The 17,111-nt window shown below is 34.7% G+C and overlaps 1 protein-coding gene across 13 annotated transcripts in view; it reads right to left on the reverse strand.

Annotated features, from left to right (window-relative positions):
* st3gal3a (ST3 beta-galactoside alpha-2,3-sialyltransferase 3a) overlaps nt 1-16,722 on the reverse strand; it is a 52,325-nt gene extending 35,603 nt beyond the window's left edge. For 5 of the 13 annotated variants that reach the window (XM_067374487.1, XM_067374482.1, XM_067374490.1 and 2 more), the window contains exons 1-5: nt 16,497-16,722; nt 14,655-14,803; nt 8,747-8,794; nt 4,596-4,661; nt 2,684-2,726 (exon numbers count right to left, since the gene is read on the reverse strand). In XM_067374487.1, the coding sequence (XP_067230588.1) occupies nt 2,684-2,726; nt 4,596-4,661; nt 8,747-8,794; nt 14,655-14,772 (275 nt within the window). In that variant the 5' untranslated portion in view covers nt 14,773-14,803; nt 16,497-16,722. The remainder of the gene's footprint in view (nt 1-2,683; nt 2,727-4,595; nt 4,662-8,746; nt 8,795-14,654; nt 14,804-16,496) is intronic. The other 8 variants (XM_067374493.1, XM_067374494.1, XM_067374489.1 and 5 more) reach the window with 3 other exon arrangements.
* Between the last annotated feature and the right edge of the window lie 389 nt (nt 16,723-17,111).

The raw sequence follows: 17,111 nt of genomic DNA on the forward strand, positions 1-17,111 counted from the left end.
ATGTTGCAAAGTCACAAGGCGATGCTGTTGCGTGTTCTACAAGCTTGCGCAACAGCGCTTCAGTCTGCTTCAAAGTGATTCTCAATCAATGAAAAGCGCAGATTTATGCCAAGCGATTGCTAATGAACTCAAATTGATGAATTATTACTAAGTCTACTTCATGGCCTTTATATAAAATGTTTTAGACGATTGTAAGAATCTGAAGGATCAGCCTGCAATAGTCCCAAAGTGTCCCATTCACTATATGAGAGAGACACTATATGACAGCAAGGAGAACATAGGAAACCGTGAACCATTTAAATGCTGTAATTATGCATAATTTACAATGCATAATAATGTTATATTAGTATGTAATTAAATGTAATTTGCTATGTAATTAAAATTAATTTCAATAAATAAAAATACTGTTAAAAATCACACATTATTTGTTTGTCACATGTAGTAGACCATTTTTGTGCCATGGGTAATAGGAGGATTTTTTGCCCGGCTACCACCTCAAGTATATTTCAAACCTGTGGGAATCACTGTAATATATATCAATATTATAATATCAAGTATGCATTTTTGGACTAAAAGCCCTAACGGGCGATGTTCAGTTCAGCTGTGTGAACCAGAGATGTTCCTGAGTCTTTTATCTGGAGTCTAAGTCAAGTCTGGAGTCTTTTGTCACGAGACCGAGTCGAGTCTCGAGTCATTAAATTTAATTTTTTTTTTTCTCATAGTCAAATCCTATTTTTTATCCTAGTTGTATTATATAGACAAAATAATATGATCTTTCTTATCATCTATTTTATTTAAAATTAAGGTCCTATGATGTAAGGGATAATGTACATCCAGCTTGTTACTTTATAATCCATTACAATGAATGTACAAAACAGTCGTCCTGGCAACACGAGTGGTCATTTTCTGTATGGACGCAAGATGACGCCAGTGAGTCACGGTTTGTTATACAGCTTCGTTGTTAGTGACGACAGTCATTATCAGAAAATATCAAACTTCGCAATGTTTAATATTGTCAATAGAAAACTCTACACATGCTGATTGTGATATGTTAAAATATAAGCTTTAAGTAATAAATGGATTAATATCTCTTTCTATCTTTCTCTCTCTTATGGACACACATTTAAAAATAGAAAAGCTGCATAAAATACAAAAAGATTGATAAAACATAATGCCTAGGTTTAAAGTGTAGTTTGTTTTTTTCATATTTTAACAGGCTGGCAATCCAAATAAGCCACAGCTACACCACAGTATAATAGCCAGCTGTGTGAGTTTATGTGACTAACCTTTGTTGATGCGATGTCTCATAAAATTTGATTGTTCCAGTGTCTTTAATTGTTTTCCCACATTCTGTGCATCTAGCCGATCTGATGTGATAATAAACTCAAACGAAAGAACATATAGCATGGTGGCTCATCATGTTTCATGGGACTCTTATGACATTTCGGAGTTTACGCGCACGGACATACGTAATCAAATTCTATGGCAAGAGTCCGATCTACCACGACATGTAAGGAAATATATGAGAGACAGATATAAAACTATTTAAACACAACACAAATTCTTTATTATATCAGTAGTTAAGGGTAAAATACTTTTTTTACTTTTGTGCCGAGTCAAGTCAAGTCTGAAGTCATTTCAGGTCGAGTCCGAGTCTTAAGTCTGTTAAAATGCGACTCGAGTTCGAGTCTCTAACTCAAGTGCCCATCTCTGGTGTGAACACAAATAAACCACAGCAGACGTGACTGAATATGAATACATCATAATACAATTGATTATTTTGCACTCCTGACAAAAATTAAGAAATTACTGTCACTGCAACTTTTAATTTTATCATAAACATTGAACAAATATCAGAGCTGGAGTATTTAATCTTTCTAATGAAACTGTTTGTCCAGATCAACTGCAGTTCTCTGCATAAATTCAAGTACACGCCCCATCTTTCCCATCGCAATAACCACGGCTTCACCCACACCTTTAGTTTTGTACGCCCTCTTTTCAGGCGAAAAAAAGACAAGACAATCTGACTCAAAGTTTGTCTGTATGTAGGCGCAATGTGAACAAAAACAAAAACCCAAAAACTGTTATTTTTCATAAAAATCTAAATCCAGTGGCCAACTTGATTGTCTGTATTTGTTGGTGTCTCTCTGTGCAGTGTGAATTGGCCTTAAGACAACATCCTAACAGAAATGGAACATTTGGAACACTCTTCATAGACAACAATTCTGTGTCATACAAAAATATCTCGAGTTCCACAGTAGGTTAAAACATACAGGCTTGTATTCCTTTCATTACTCTGTAACCTGAACTCCATAGATGGTTATATGGGTAACAATTTACAATAAGGTCTTTGTTAAAGGATTAGTTCCCTTTGAAATGAAAATTACCTCATGATTTACTCACCCTCAAGCCATCCTAGTATATGACTTTCTTCTTTCAGACTAATACAATCAGAGTTATATTAATAAACACCCTGACGCTTATCAAGCTTTATTGTTCATTCTTAACTAATTATTAATTTAATATTTAATTGTTAACTAATGAAACCTTATTGTAAAAATGTTACAATTATATGAAACATAAAATATATTTTTTTATAATTAATTAACCATATTTATTTAATAATCAATACTTAAGTAAAAAGAGCCTTATGTAGAACCCACATGATCAAGGTGTTACTTACAGTTTTCTGTCAAGCTTGGTAAGGAATCCCTGCTTGTCATACTCTAAAGAGAGAGAAATACAATATATCAACAGAGTTTATGACCCTGCAAGAGAGAGAGAAAGAGACAGAGATGCAGTGTGTTAATGTCAATGTGCCAACAGGAAGGGATGGAAATATTTTGGCAGAAAAGAATATCTGAAAGGGAGAGATTATTATTATAGCAGTTAAATAGAAATAAATGTGAGAGGCTGTTTACTCTTTATAGACCAACAAAGGCAGTAGGCCTACATGTAACAGTTAGTAGTAGCACAAAAACAATATAGTAAGCACAAAATTCAATATGGATCTTCAGCTAAACAGCATTCAATGACTATCTACATTTACTCTGAATAGCTAGGGAGCAAAATGCTGAAACATACACTATGCAAAAACGTAAATGCAAACACTGCAGAGCACAACTGATTACACAATGCAAATAAGCATAGCATTCTCGCTTTAGTACAGCAATAGTTTGAAAAGAATTTTGATTAGATAGTTGGTTTAAGTCAATGTGTTTGCTTTTATCACTTTCTTACTAGGGATGGGTATCGTTATACTCTTACTGCTTATCGATCCGCTACTTTAACGGTATTCTTATCGGTACTTTTTGTTTATTTTATATATATATATAACATATATATATATATATATATATATATATATACACACATACACACAAATTAAGATCTAAATTACATGTGTTTTATATAAGATACAGTAAGAACATGAACAAAGAAACTGACAAATATAATAAAACAAAGATACAAATTAAATAAAATGCTTGCATTTGTTCATGTGTTCAGGCATATAGGCCTAGCCTATAAAAACCAAAATGTAGGCCTAACCAAAATGTTAACCAAATGTAAAATAACACTACATGGTTTTCACAGTATAAATTAATAGATTAATGCTTATTAAAGCTAACTATATTCAGATAAAGAGCTGAGTGATTTTCTCTTTGCATTTTGTTGTTTGATTAACACTGATGGCACAATCATCAGAAGGTGACTGCTGCTTTAACACAATAGATATTAACACACATCGGATTTTCTCCAAGCTGTTCATGTCCACTAACGATATAAACTACGTTTAAGTAGCTAAACATTCTCCAGGCCGGTCATTTTAGCATATTTTTGTGTGTATTTGATCGTTTGCGATCCGTTTTGGCGCGCACACGCAATTCAGCCTGAGGAACAGGGCCTCCTGCGCGGATTATCTGCTTTCAACGTGTTTTAAAACGTTGATAATAATGATCAAACATTTACCGCAACTAAGCAACAGTAAAGACTGCATTTTATAACAATTACCGATTGTGCCGATTCTGACGTTAAGTTTGGGTTTAGGGAGGAACGGACGCGCACAGCTGTGAAGAGAATGAAGGTAACGCGGCTAGTTTTAAATAGTTTTACCTCATATATCATCTTTCTGATGATCCATGGAAGCCAAAATCGAAATCAAAAATAAAAATAGCTTAATATCACAGGCTTAAAGTGTAAGCAGACGTTTAGTTGTCTCCTCCATCGTCACAATTAAACAGGGCTTTCATGTTGTGAGCGGCTGCGCGCGCTGTAGCTCCTCTGCGTGAGCGCGATCTCTCTTCCGGATTGCTAAATGCAAAAATGCATCATAGACAAATGTCCTAATATTATTGCATACAGAAACAGCTGGCGACTCTGGCGAGAAGGAATATGCAAGATAATGTCTAACGTTATATAGCAATAATACATGTACGTGTATTTTCTTCATAATTTCGCCAGTAACGTTACAGATACGTTAGCAGAACCGTTGACGAGAGCTTATCGATACACCGGTCTTAAATAATTTAGCTCCTGGGCCAATTCAATTTTTTCGGTACCCATCCCTACTTACTACGTTAGTACTTAGTACAAACCTGGTAAAAATGACTGGTGAGCAATGAATGAAGGAAAGCCATGTTTTCCCCTCCAGGTGGTCATTCCTATAAGGGTGTGATGTCACTTAAAAACCATGCCAGGAACATGCACTTGAAATGCATTGGTATTAAAGGGATAGTTCGCCCAAAAACTTAAAAAAAAAAAAAAAAAAAAAAAAAATCAACCCATACACTCTAAAAAATGCTGGGTTAAAAACAACCCAAGTTGGGTTGAAAATGGACAAACCCAGCGGTTGGGTTAAATGTTTGCCCAACCTGCTGGGTATAGTTTTATTTAAACCAACTATTATTTAAAAATTGCTATATGGCTAGCTTTAAATGAACCCAAAATAGTTGGGAAATTAAAAAACAGATGCAATTAGAGACAACAATAATAGACAAAAGGTGAATGTTTATTAATAAGCTTTAATATTTTATTAATATAAATTTAATAGTTTATTAATATAAATGTATTAAGCAATTTAATAAATGTTTATTGTTTAATAATTATTCATTGAACATTAATAAATGTTCATTTCCAACATACTTTGGGTTAATTTTAATTAAGCAATACAGTCATTTTTAAACAATAGTTGAGTTAAATAAAACTACCCAGCAGGTTGAGCAAACATTTAACCCTACCGTTGGGTTAAAACAACCCAATTGATGGGTTTGTCCATTTTCAACCCAACTTGGGTTGTTTTTAACCCAGCATTTTTTAGAGTGTAATTTACTCACCCTCAAGCCATCCTAGGTGTATATGACTTTCTTCTTTCAGCCAAACACAATCAGAGTTATATTAAAAATATACTGGCTCTTCCAAGCTTTATAATGGCAGTGATTGGAAGATGAGATATTGAAGTCCAAAAACATGCAATAATCAATCATAAAATGTACTCCACAGGGCTCCAGGGGGTTAATAAAGGCCTTCTGAAGCAAATCGATGCATTTGTGTAAGACAAATATCCTTATTTAAAACTTTATAAAGTGAAATGATGAGCTTCCGGCACAATAGCCACGCATTTGACTTGCGTCTAAAAAATGTTAACTTCTGCGACGTAGTACACAATGCCATGATGTTCTACACTATGCCATGACGTACTACACTGTCCTAAGTTACAACGTGTAGTACGTCATGTCATTGTGACTATGTTGCAGAACTTAATGTTTTTTAGATGCAAGTTGAATGCATATGGCTGTCGTGCCGGAAGCTCATTATTTTACTTTATACATTTTTAAATAAGGATATAGGCCTTACACAAACACATCAGTTCGCTTCAGAAGGCCTTTATTAACCCCCCGGGGCCACGTGGAGTATGCTTTATGATTGATGACATCAAAATCTCAACATCCAATCACTCCCATAAAGCTTGGAAGAGCCAGTATATTTTTAATATAACTCTGAATGTGTTTGGCTGAAAGAAGAAAGTCATATATGATGGCTTGAGGGTGAGTAAGTGATGGGGTGATTATAATTTTTTTTGGTTAACTATCCCTTTAAGTATGTTTCTGGCTGAACACTTCACAAGCTTTAAATGAAACTATAGAGTAAGACAATCATTAAAAAGACATGAAATATTGATTGGTGTTGAAATGTGTGAGAATAAAAAAGCGCATAGAAAATATGATGGATGTGAAACTAGCAGAGTGATGTAAGTCAATTAGTTTAGCTTCATTACACAACAATATTTGACAACAGAATGATAAGAAAGGCATGCAATCAGAACTAATGAACATTTTTATGAGCTTGTGTAAGCTGATAAAATGAAAAAAAAAAAAAGATTAAAAATCATGTTAATAAAGTTTAAAGTTTAGAAAAGGATGAATGACTGCTTATCAAGCACAAGAGCAACAACTATTGGTGTCGCGGTCTCGCGGACAAGCAACATTAAACTGCACAGTTCACTGAACAACCCATTAAGAACAGTGACGTGATGTCATCATGTTGAGAGTTCAAAATAGAAGGATAGAAGGATAAGAATAAACATAAGAAGAGAACCCTGAAAAAACAAGTCAAGACCATTTTTGATAAAATAACCTCAGAAAGAAAGCGTCAATGGAGAGCTCAGGGGTTCTGGGGCAAGTAAATGCACAGGACACTCATTCAAACGTGGCGTTTGAGCGCTGCATTAGTGTGCTTGCAGTAGCAGCGTGTTGCATTAGAGTTCGCAGGAGCTGCAGCAGGTGTTAGTTCAGAGCAGAAATCACTGCGCAGGGAGCCTTACAAAGATCACGGTGCTTCTGTCAGCTACCTGCCACCTGTTATCATTGTGTAACTGAAGAAATATTCTGGGTCAAATGCAGCTTAAGCTCTACAGACAGCATCTGTGACTTACTGACACATCTAATGGCTATGCCTTTGAAAAACTATTTTAAATGTTTGCACTTGTACTACTGTGAACACATTTGTTTTTATAAACAGTAAGAAAGTATTTGCAGATCACAGATATTGTTGATAGACCTTAAGTTACATCTTACAGGAAAACATTTTTAATAATGTAACCATGATTTAATTACCAGTACGTTATCCTTCTTTCAACATTATTAGTTGTAGTAGTCTTTATTAGATTTTAATATGGGTAAACATTGTAATACTGGTATTTACCCCATATTAATAGATTAATGTTTAGTACAGAACATAAGACATTCCAGTTCTATGATTTTAAAAAGGGTTTTTCACCGCTGCATGGTCTGGCAAAAAAAAAAAAAATTCTGCAAAGCAGAAAAATATTAATCTTCATTAACTTCATATAGTCAGACAGAAGCACGACGGATGTCTTTGTATTAAATTAGCATCGGGGATTCTCCTCAAGTAAGTGCAATGGAGAAGATTCATAATGTTGGGAGATTGAATGTACAATTGAATTATTTTCATATTTTATTTGAGCTAGGTTGCTTGAGAAAATAAGTATTTGTTTTAAAAATGCGTAGTTTTATATAAATGTTTAAAAGTTTGGGGTCAGTGAGATTTTTTAAAAGAAATTTATACTTTTATTCAGTAACAATGCATTAAATTGATAAAAAAAAATGCCAAACCATTTCAATTTCAAATAAATGCTGTTCTTTTGAACTTTCTATTCAAAGAATCCTGAAAAAATATCAGTTTACATAAAAACATGATGCAGAACAACTGTTTTCAACATTGACAATAATAAGAAATGTTTCTTGAGGAAAAAAATAAAATGGTAAAATATATTAAACTGGTGAGTGGTTATTTTAAATAAATAATATCTCACAATATTACTGTTTTTGACTGAATTTTGTTGAAATAAATACATATACTGACCCTAAACTACTGAACGCTTATTATGTGTATATACAAATTAGGGCTGGGTAAAAATATTGATTTCTCGAATTTAATTGATTCTCATTTTTATAAAACAATATTAATTCTTAAATTCCAAGAATCTATCTGGGTTTTCAGTGTTTTCTCAAACTACCGCGCCTCCCATCCAGTAAATCGCAATAAGCTTTGAACTTTTGTTCCTTTTGATATGAAACAAAGTCCCAGACTTCCATTTTTCTCAGTTTGGCGCTCTTTAATGTGGCGTGACAGATCGCTGTAACCTTAGTTCAAGCGAAGCACACATGAACCTATAATCTTTCACTTTGTTACTATTTACAACATGAAATAAACCTGAATGAACATCAGAAAGTAGGTTTAAAGATACAGTACAACTTGCAGAAGTCCGTATCATATGTCATATAATCATGTAATGTTACATTTACCTCAGAAAAGTCATTCAATAACCATAAACTCATTGTAGACAGCTAGAAAAAAATATTTTAGGAGCAATTTGCTAAATATATGCACCATATTACACATTAAGTGTTTGTCCCTGATTAATTAACAGCATTAGTAGAGAGATTTTTTTCCTTGAGAAAATTTTAAATGTATTGTATCTGATATAGATCTAGATTAATTAATTGAATCGAAAGTTTGTGAATCAAAATCAAATAGTGAAAATTTCGTCAAGTCCCAGCCCTAATAAAAACCTATACAATATGATTATGTATATACACATACAACCATTCAAAAAGTTTTAAACACCTTGTGACAACTAATCCCAGTCTTCCTCATAATGCAGTTATACAGAGTAAACTCAATCTCCCAACATTAATGTAGGGTATGGTATTGGGTGAACCTCTACCTGGAGCTACTACACGTCCCACGGAGTGTAAAATATCCAAACGAGCCTCTGAAACAAAAGAGTGTGAGTTCAGCATACAGAAGGCATGTTATCACCTCTGTTTGAGTGTGATCAGATGCTTTTAGTGTCTCTGTAAACAGTATTCAACAGCAGCTCCCAGAGTCCCACTCTGTAAAAGTAACCGTTACAAAAAATCATTTTTACCTGTATCTATTGATATTTTAAATAGTAAGATGTAATTTTATTATTATTATTATTATTATTATTACTGATCTTTTCTTTCTTTTTTTTATTGTATATTGTGTGTTGTGTATGTATGATTGTGTATTATGGCAGCTTTGAGTCCATAACAAATTTCCTGAAAAAGGACAATAAAGTATACTCTAACTCCAACCCGGACTAGAGTGATGACAGCAGATCTGGGTCATGACTTCAACATTCGACACACGGGTTACCAATTTAAACAAAGGATGACACTAATAATATATAATGCAACTAAACCAGACACACAGGCCTACAAAGAGTGCAAGTACAGACTCATATTCATTTGTAATGAAATCAGGTCCATAAATGAGAGAAACTGGACAATCAACAAATGTTATGAAACCTGCGTGGATTTGGTGCCCCACCCAACGCAAACACGATGCAATAAGATCTGGGGGGTGAAAACCTTTGAACAGGATGTCCACATTTTTCTTATTTTGTTGAAATAACATTTTTTTTCATTTAGTACTGTCCATCGGAAGCAACAGAAGATGTTTCCCAGAAGAAAAATTAAGTACAATTTACCTTGATCTTCAAATTCAAAAAGTTTTTACCCCCCGGCTCTTAATGCATCGTGTTTCCTTCTGGAGCATCAGTGAATGTTTGAACCTTTTTTAATGGTTGTGTTTGAGTCCATCAGTTGTCCTCAGTGTGAAAAGATGGATCTCAAAATCACACAGTCACTGCTGGAAAGGGTTCAAATATGCAAAAGATGCTGGAAAACTGAAGAATTTGCAGGACCTGGAGGATTTTTCTGAAGAACAGAGTTCAGTTTAACTGCTCAGGACAAACAAGAGACTCATGAACAACCATCACAAAACATAAAAACAGTCATGGATCATCAGGTAACCACACACAGTATTAAGATCCAAGGGTTCCCAAACTTCTGAATGAGGTATTTTAATAAATTCAGCTATTTTTTGTCTTGTGGACTATATGTAAACATCTTTTATGTAAAATATCTTACTCAGGACAGTACTAAAGAAAAAATAACATCCATTTTGTATGATCTCTCTTGTTTTGTTAAAAATTTTCACATATTCTGAAAGGGGTTTCCAAACTTTCGATCCCCGCTGTAGCCTATAGGTCATGCAGTCACTCAGACCCCCACATGCTCCAAATTCACCCCAAATAGTCTTGTTTGTTTGTGCTGGTTTGTGCCGATAAATTTTAGTTTGTGCTGCTTCGGTTTTTAAAATATTAAAAGAACATTTATAGGTCATTCTCAGGTCACCCAGCACCCCGCATGCTTCAAATTTGGCCAAAATAGTCTTGTTTGTTTGTGCTTTGTTTGTGCAGGTAAAAGTTTTGTTAGTTCAGCTTCAATTTTTAAAATATTGGACATTAAATAAATGCCATGACGTCACTAAGCCCCCCAAATGCTCCAAATTCATCCAAAATAGTCTTAATGGTTTGTGGCGTACAAAATGTTACAATTTTAACATACGTGCGTGCTGTGAGAAGATTTGTGCACTCATCCGACGCACATGAAAGCGCGTGTACAGCGCCAAATATTAGGTTCTCTTTTAAGTCATGCGCTTGAATGGACAAATTCACACAAAAATGTCAATATGCCCTTCGTGGCGAGTATCCTAGAAAACATAGTAGGTTATGTCTTAAGTGAACTTAAACACTTGAGGAAGACTGATCCATGCATTATGTCTTAAAGTGACAGCAGCCTTTGCCTTCCTGCTGTCTGTACAATTTCTATAAGGCAATTTATGAACCTGAAAACTGCTGTTAGATACCTGAAAAACCAGAAAAGCACTGTTTGTTTTACTTGTATAAATAAAATAAACGTTTTTTCCAACTTTTTTTTGTATAGAAATGCATTAAAGGTGCAATATGTAATATTTTTTCAGTAAAATATCCAAAAACCACTAGGCCATTGTTATATATTTTGTTAACTTACTTACAAAGTACTTACAATATCCCAAATGTTTCCAACCATTTGTAAATCGTGAGAAAATTGCATTTTTATCCAAGGCTCCGGGACGTGTGAGGAGTCGCCTGTCAATTGCGTCATTCCCACGTTACCCTTGGTTTACGGTTTTATTTTGTAAAAACCATGGAAACACCAAAGACACTTTAATACATTACACATTTTAATATATTTATAGACAGAAAAATAATTGTTGTTATATAGCTCAACACGTTTAGTCTCATTGTTTAAATCTAATTTTCTTGTTTTTTTCTGCGAGTACCATGCTTTACCATGCCTCAGAGAAAAACACTATTTTGTCAAGTAGCTAACCCCTCATATTTAAAATGAATTGCATGCCATTTATCAACACAAGCTATCCAATATTTAATATGATATTCAAAAATTTATCTTACTGCAGTGTGTAAAAAGTCTCTCACAGCATCCACTGAGCGAATGCACAGAGTAACGCTATAACATAATTTTCAACACTCTCAAATGTATCTAATATGATAAAGAGAGCTGCGTTACTTCATACTCATGAACGGAAAAGAGGAAGCGGTGCCGGCGACTGTGTCATAATAAATGTTCCGCTGCTCATGAGACGTGTGTTGCGCAATCACTCCAGCAGCCTCATTCAGCTCCCACAACACTCGGTCCTGCTCTGCTTCATACTACAGTAACGTTAATAATTGCATCCATGAACATGTTTTCTTCCCGAGTCCTATCCCCATTCTTTTGCACCGTCTGCTCTCAAACTTGGCGTCATCAAGCTACGCCTTTGTTTTGAATAGGCTTCTAGCATCCTCTAGCGGACAAAATTATTACATATTGCACCTTTAACTGTTATTTAGTTAAACTAAGTGCTGGTCACATTACCTGACTTGTATTGCAAAAGGTTGATTAGTGTCGGTAGCAGAGAATGAATGATACATTTGAAAAAACATGAGGGATATCGGTAACACTTTACAATAAGGTTTTATTCGTTAACATTAATTAATGTTAATGTATGAACTAACATGAACTAACAATAAGCAATACATTTGTTAAAGTATTTAATCATCTTTGTTAATATTAGTTAATAAAAATAAAGTCGATCATTGTTCATGTTAGTTCACAGTGTATTAAATAATGTTAACATGTTAAAGGTGGTACAGAGGATGTTTTCGTCGACTGAGTTTTTGAAATGAACGCATGCGGAAGAACAACCCCCCTCCTTCACAGCTCATTTCAAGTGAACGCCTCCCAAAACTTGTGCACGAGTGTTTGTTTACCACCGGCATTCGCTGTGATATTAAGCCGGGCACACATTTTACGACTAGCTAAAACATTCTGACTGTGCTCAACATACAGCGATAGTTTCCTGCTCCTGAAGCAGATTTATATACTTTCACATGGAATTTGAACACCGACTGTAATCGCAGACTGAACGCAACTGGCTCTGACTGGGTGCGTTTGAGCGCGATCAGTCATAAGTATCAATTTACATTCATAATCGGCCTTACAATCGTTAAGCCTCGCACACACTTAGTGGATTCATTATGTCGGACTCAACGCAGGTAACTCATAATCTGCAGTTGTTACTCCTGTCTCCTGACAAAAACATTGCATGCGGCGCCTGTAGAGTGTGGAAAGTTACTAGAGCGCGCAGTCGCACTCGTCTTTCACCATGAACGTCATGGCAGTGATTGACAAGCCAGAGGGCCAATCCGCACACGTCTCTCACAATGGCAGTGATTGACAAGCTAGAGGGCCAATCGTTCATGCGATGATCGCGTAAACGATTGGCTGATGTTTTTAAGGCCCTACCTCGTGCACAGATGATGTATACTAATAATATTCCTTTCAGTGCACCTAATAAAGTCTTTTATCACTTAGTAAAGACAGTTTCAAGTAATATTGCAAAAATGTATAAAAACAAAACATCCTCTTTACCACCTTTAACATTTTAATAATATTCAAATACATGCTGATAAAATTAACATTAAATAAGATTAATAAATGCTGCAGAAGTATTGTTCATTATTAATTATGTTAACTGAAGTAGTTAACTAATGAAACCTTATTGTAAAGTGTTATTGGGATATCTGCGCTTTTATCTTAACCTATTATTTTACATACAGTTACAGTATTTATAATATGTGACAATATACACTTCAAAGTATGAGATCATTAAGATTTTTAATAAAGAAATTAATACTTTTAATCAGCAAGAATGTATTAAATTCATCAAAAGTGATATACTTTTATAATTTTACAAAAGATTTCTAAATTTCCACAAAACTATTAAGCAGCAAAAACTGTAGTTTTGTAGTTAACTACATTAGTTAACATGAACTAATAATTAAACATTTACTAATACATTATTCAAATCTTGTTAACATTAATGCATTGTGATCCAACATGAAAAAAACAATGAACAAATGTATTTTCATTAACTAACTTAATGAAGACAGTAAATATACAGTAACAAATGTATTGCTCATGGTTAGTTCATGTTAGTTAATACATTAATTAATGTTTAACTAATGAACCTTATTGTAAAGTGTTACCAATGATTCTTACAAACCCCAAAATGGATGATAGTGTACTTTGCAGTTGATTATTATTATAATTACAGGACTTTCCTTTAGTTATAGGAATATAATATAATATAATATAATATAATATAATATAATATAATATAATATAATATAATAAATTCTCTTACTCATCTCATTTGAATTTTGAGGTAGAGATGACATCCAATACCACAGATTCTATTTTTACACTGTGACATTTGATCATGGTAGTGCTGCATTAAGCCTGTGAAACTACGTGTGGCAGCTAAAACCTGTGGTGGGACAAAACCGTTTCCCCCACGGATTTACAAAAGAGTTAACAGCTGCAAATCATGCCTTTGTGAAATACAAAAGATTTGAAGAGTCAAAACCAGATGATCTTCTTTCTAAACAAGCACTCATGCTGGGTAATATTAAGCATGTCAGCAATAATCAGTTTGTGTATCATTTTGCCTTCAAAGCTGACCATTTTTTGGCTCGCTGGCTATTTTTTGACTGATTCCAGGAGTGAATATGGTCAGTGATGATGGGGTTTTTAGCTCCCTCCTCTGGCCATCATAGCAAACCATTTTATTTTTCAGGATCTTATTTGTTTAGATCATGACTTCACCAGTGATTTGATGGCAGACAGGGAAGGCTAAGCAAAATAATGTGTGTGAGAAGAGTTCCTAAACTGAAGACCTTAATTTTAGGCATGACGTATGGGGGAAATCCACATGTGACAAAACAAACCCATCTAGAGAAGCAAAAGTTTATGACATTTCACAGTTCAGAGAAATGAAAAAGCTTTTGGCATCATGGAAAAAACCTCAGAAAAACATCGCACAAAAGCATTTTCAGAGATCCCCATGCATTGTCAAAAAATTACTCTAAATGACACCAAACACAGATAAGGGGATTCAGCCATGTGACTAACTAGAGCTACTGAACTGCATCAAGATCCACTCATGAAAGTAAGGATGCATGCTGTAACCACTTGTACTCTGACAATCATTTTAATTAGCCCAAAGGCATGCAGTTCTTGATGGGCTGCAAGTCCAATTTAACACATCTAACCAGTTAATCAAACTAAATGTTCAGGATTACTAGAAACATTCAGGTAGGTGCATGATGTTGCTTTATAGTTCACCAAAAAAGAAAAAATGACAAAATTTATACTTACGAGATTTCTGCACTGAGGTCCGTAGGTGCAGTCTGCCAGAGGAATAGTAGATGAATATCAGCACCATGATGGGACAAATTAAAAACATGAAGGTCCGTGTGGACTTCATCCTGATCATCTCACACGAGGCTTCATCTGGTCCGAGTCACCTGAAAACACAAGCATGGACCGCTTTGGCAAATCGTGGACCTTTCGCAAGACAAATGGGAACTTGAAAAGTTTGGTCTTTCAATTCATGACATTATAATACCCAAACTGGTCACGTAAAACAAATATAAAGATGTTGTGAAACGCAACTGAAGAGTTCATCAAAGGACAGAAATGACAGACAAGTATTACTTTAATGTGGGCGCGTCTAAACTTTAACAACATGCAGTGACAGGCCTGAAGGTGAAATGAAGCATGCCCACTTACTAGAGCTGCGTTTCTCAAAAGCATTGTAAGCAAATGGTCTCTGCGATCAACTTCGCTCACAATGCTTTTGACAAATAGCAGCCCATTCCACCCCAGTTATTGTAGTCCGCTATTGTTCTGACCCTTTTAAATTATTTTGTTGACTTATTTTGAATGATTCTGAAAGCTGCATAACACTGTTTTTACCTTCTCTAACCATGCTGTCTGTATATACTGTCATATTTTTGACTTGAATAAAACCAGTTAGGTTACCATTTTTCTACAGTGTACAGCATCTGAAAGAGATTACACATTATTATTATGAACTATTACATTTTGGTGAAGAGTGCAGATGCCATGGTAAATTCTTTTAAGTATGAATATTCAACATTTTCCTTATTTCTTTCTTTTATTTTTTTTAATGCAGCCAGGAAGTCTATATCATCACCTAAAACTTTATAGGGTTGTGGTACAAAATTACTAAATTAAACCATTCATTACATTACCATACACCATACATTCTTAATATTTAGTATATTTTTGAAAGGTATTTTTCATTAAGAAATGTTTGTAAACTCAGAAGATCAGGTCAAAGAGTGCACTGTCTCACTTCATAAGCTCTGAGCAAAACACCTATCCACTGTTGTACATCAAATTTTTAATATGATCCGTATATCAAGAGCAATCTTGCAAATTACACTGTAAATCATGCATTAAATAGAGTTTTTATTTCATGATAAACCAGGTGATGGCTCACCACTATTGGAAATGGATCCGAGAAAATAGAAAATTGTAGAGAACAAGAAGGGAATGGGTTAAGGTGGGGAACAAGGTGTAAGAGACAAAAATTAGAGTTTTGACTGAGATTGATCCGCTGGCGTCTTGACGTTGTCGAAAATTGTTGACAAAATTATAAAATAAATAAATAAATAAATAAATAACTGGAACTTTTCTGACACATAACTAACATAATAAAACACCTCGTTATATACATGGCACTCCCAGATACTTCAAAGAATACATGACATTATCATGACGTATTTCCAAATGCATAGTCCAACAATGCTAAAACACTGCATTACCATAATACTTTATGGGTCATTTTGTTGGTACAGTCAGTTCATTGCTTCAAAGAATCCAAACTCCAAAACACACTATTTTAAGAACTAGTGATGGTTAAAAAAAAAAAAACATTTTAACAGTCAGACTGACTTAATCAGACGTAACCAATGGAAACCGCACGGCGACCCTTCGCTAGTGTGCTATAACGGTAACAGAGACACATCCGGTTAGCGCATTAGCTGCTGCTAACCTCAACCACCAAAGACTTATCACCTTTAGCCCCGCAACATATGAATTACACAATAACACAGTTACACGCAGTCCTAATAAGAAACACCTGACAACCACCGCTGTTACAAGAGATACAATGTAAATTAAAACATTTACCGTGTGCGTTGAGAAAGGCTGGCTAACTCCTACCTCACAGAAACGGAGCGATAATGTTAACATGTCCATAAACACACCGCTGTCTCACTCGACTGTCACTATGGCTCTTCTGGAGAAGCGGAAAAAAACATTTCTTTTATCCCTCGGTTGAATCTATCAGCTCGGTTCCCAGGGTGAGAGCTGTGAAAGTGAAGGGAAACAAACAGAGTTCATGCCATAAGGTAGAAGGAGGAGGGTCCCTTCTATGGAGCCTGAACAGCTATTGGCTTGAACACACACCATACAGGTCCATAAAACATGATACTTCAATGTTATCACACTCATAGCAGATGGAAGCCGATTTCTACGGTCATTTTCGTAGAAACATAAGAAAAAAATGTTTGCTTTGGGAAACATAAATGATCACATACTGTCATATTTGAGATAAAAAGTGGAAATGAAGATTTAAGATTACAGGTCGATTTAGTATCATAATTTAGATTTAGATCACATAATGACTTTTTAGTCATAATTAAGCCAATTTCGAGTTATGTCATAATTATGACTTTTTAGATCATGATTTCTACTTTTTATCCTATAATTATGACTTACAATGCCATAATTAAGCTACAATCT

The sequence above is a fragment of the Chanodichthys erythropterus genome, chromosome 21, assembly GCF_024489055.1.
Source record: "Chanodichthys erythropterus isolate Z2021 chromosome 21, ASM2448905v1, whole genome shotgun sequence".
Lineage (NCBI taxonomy): Eukaryota > Metazoa > Chordata > Actinopteri > Cypriniformes > Xenocyprididae > Chanodichthys > Chanodichthys erythropterus.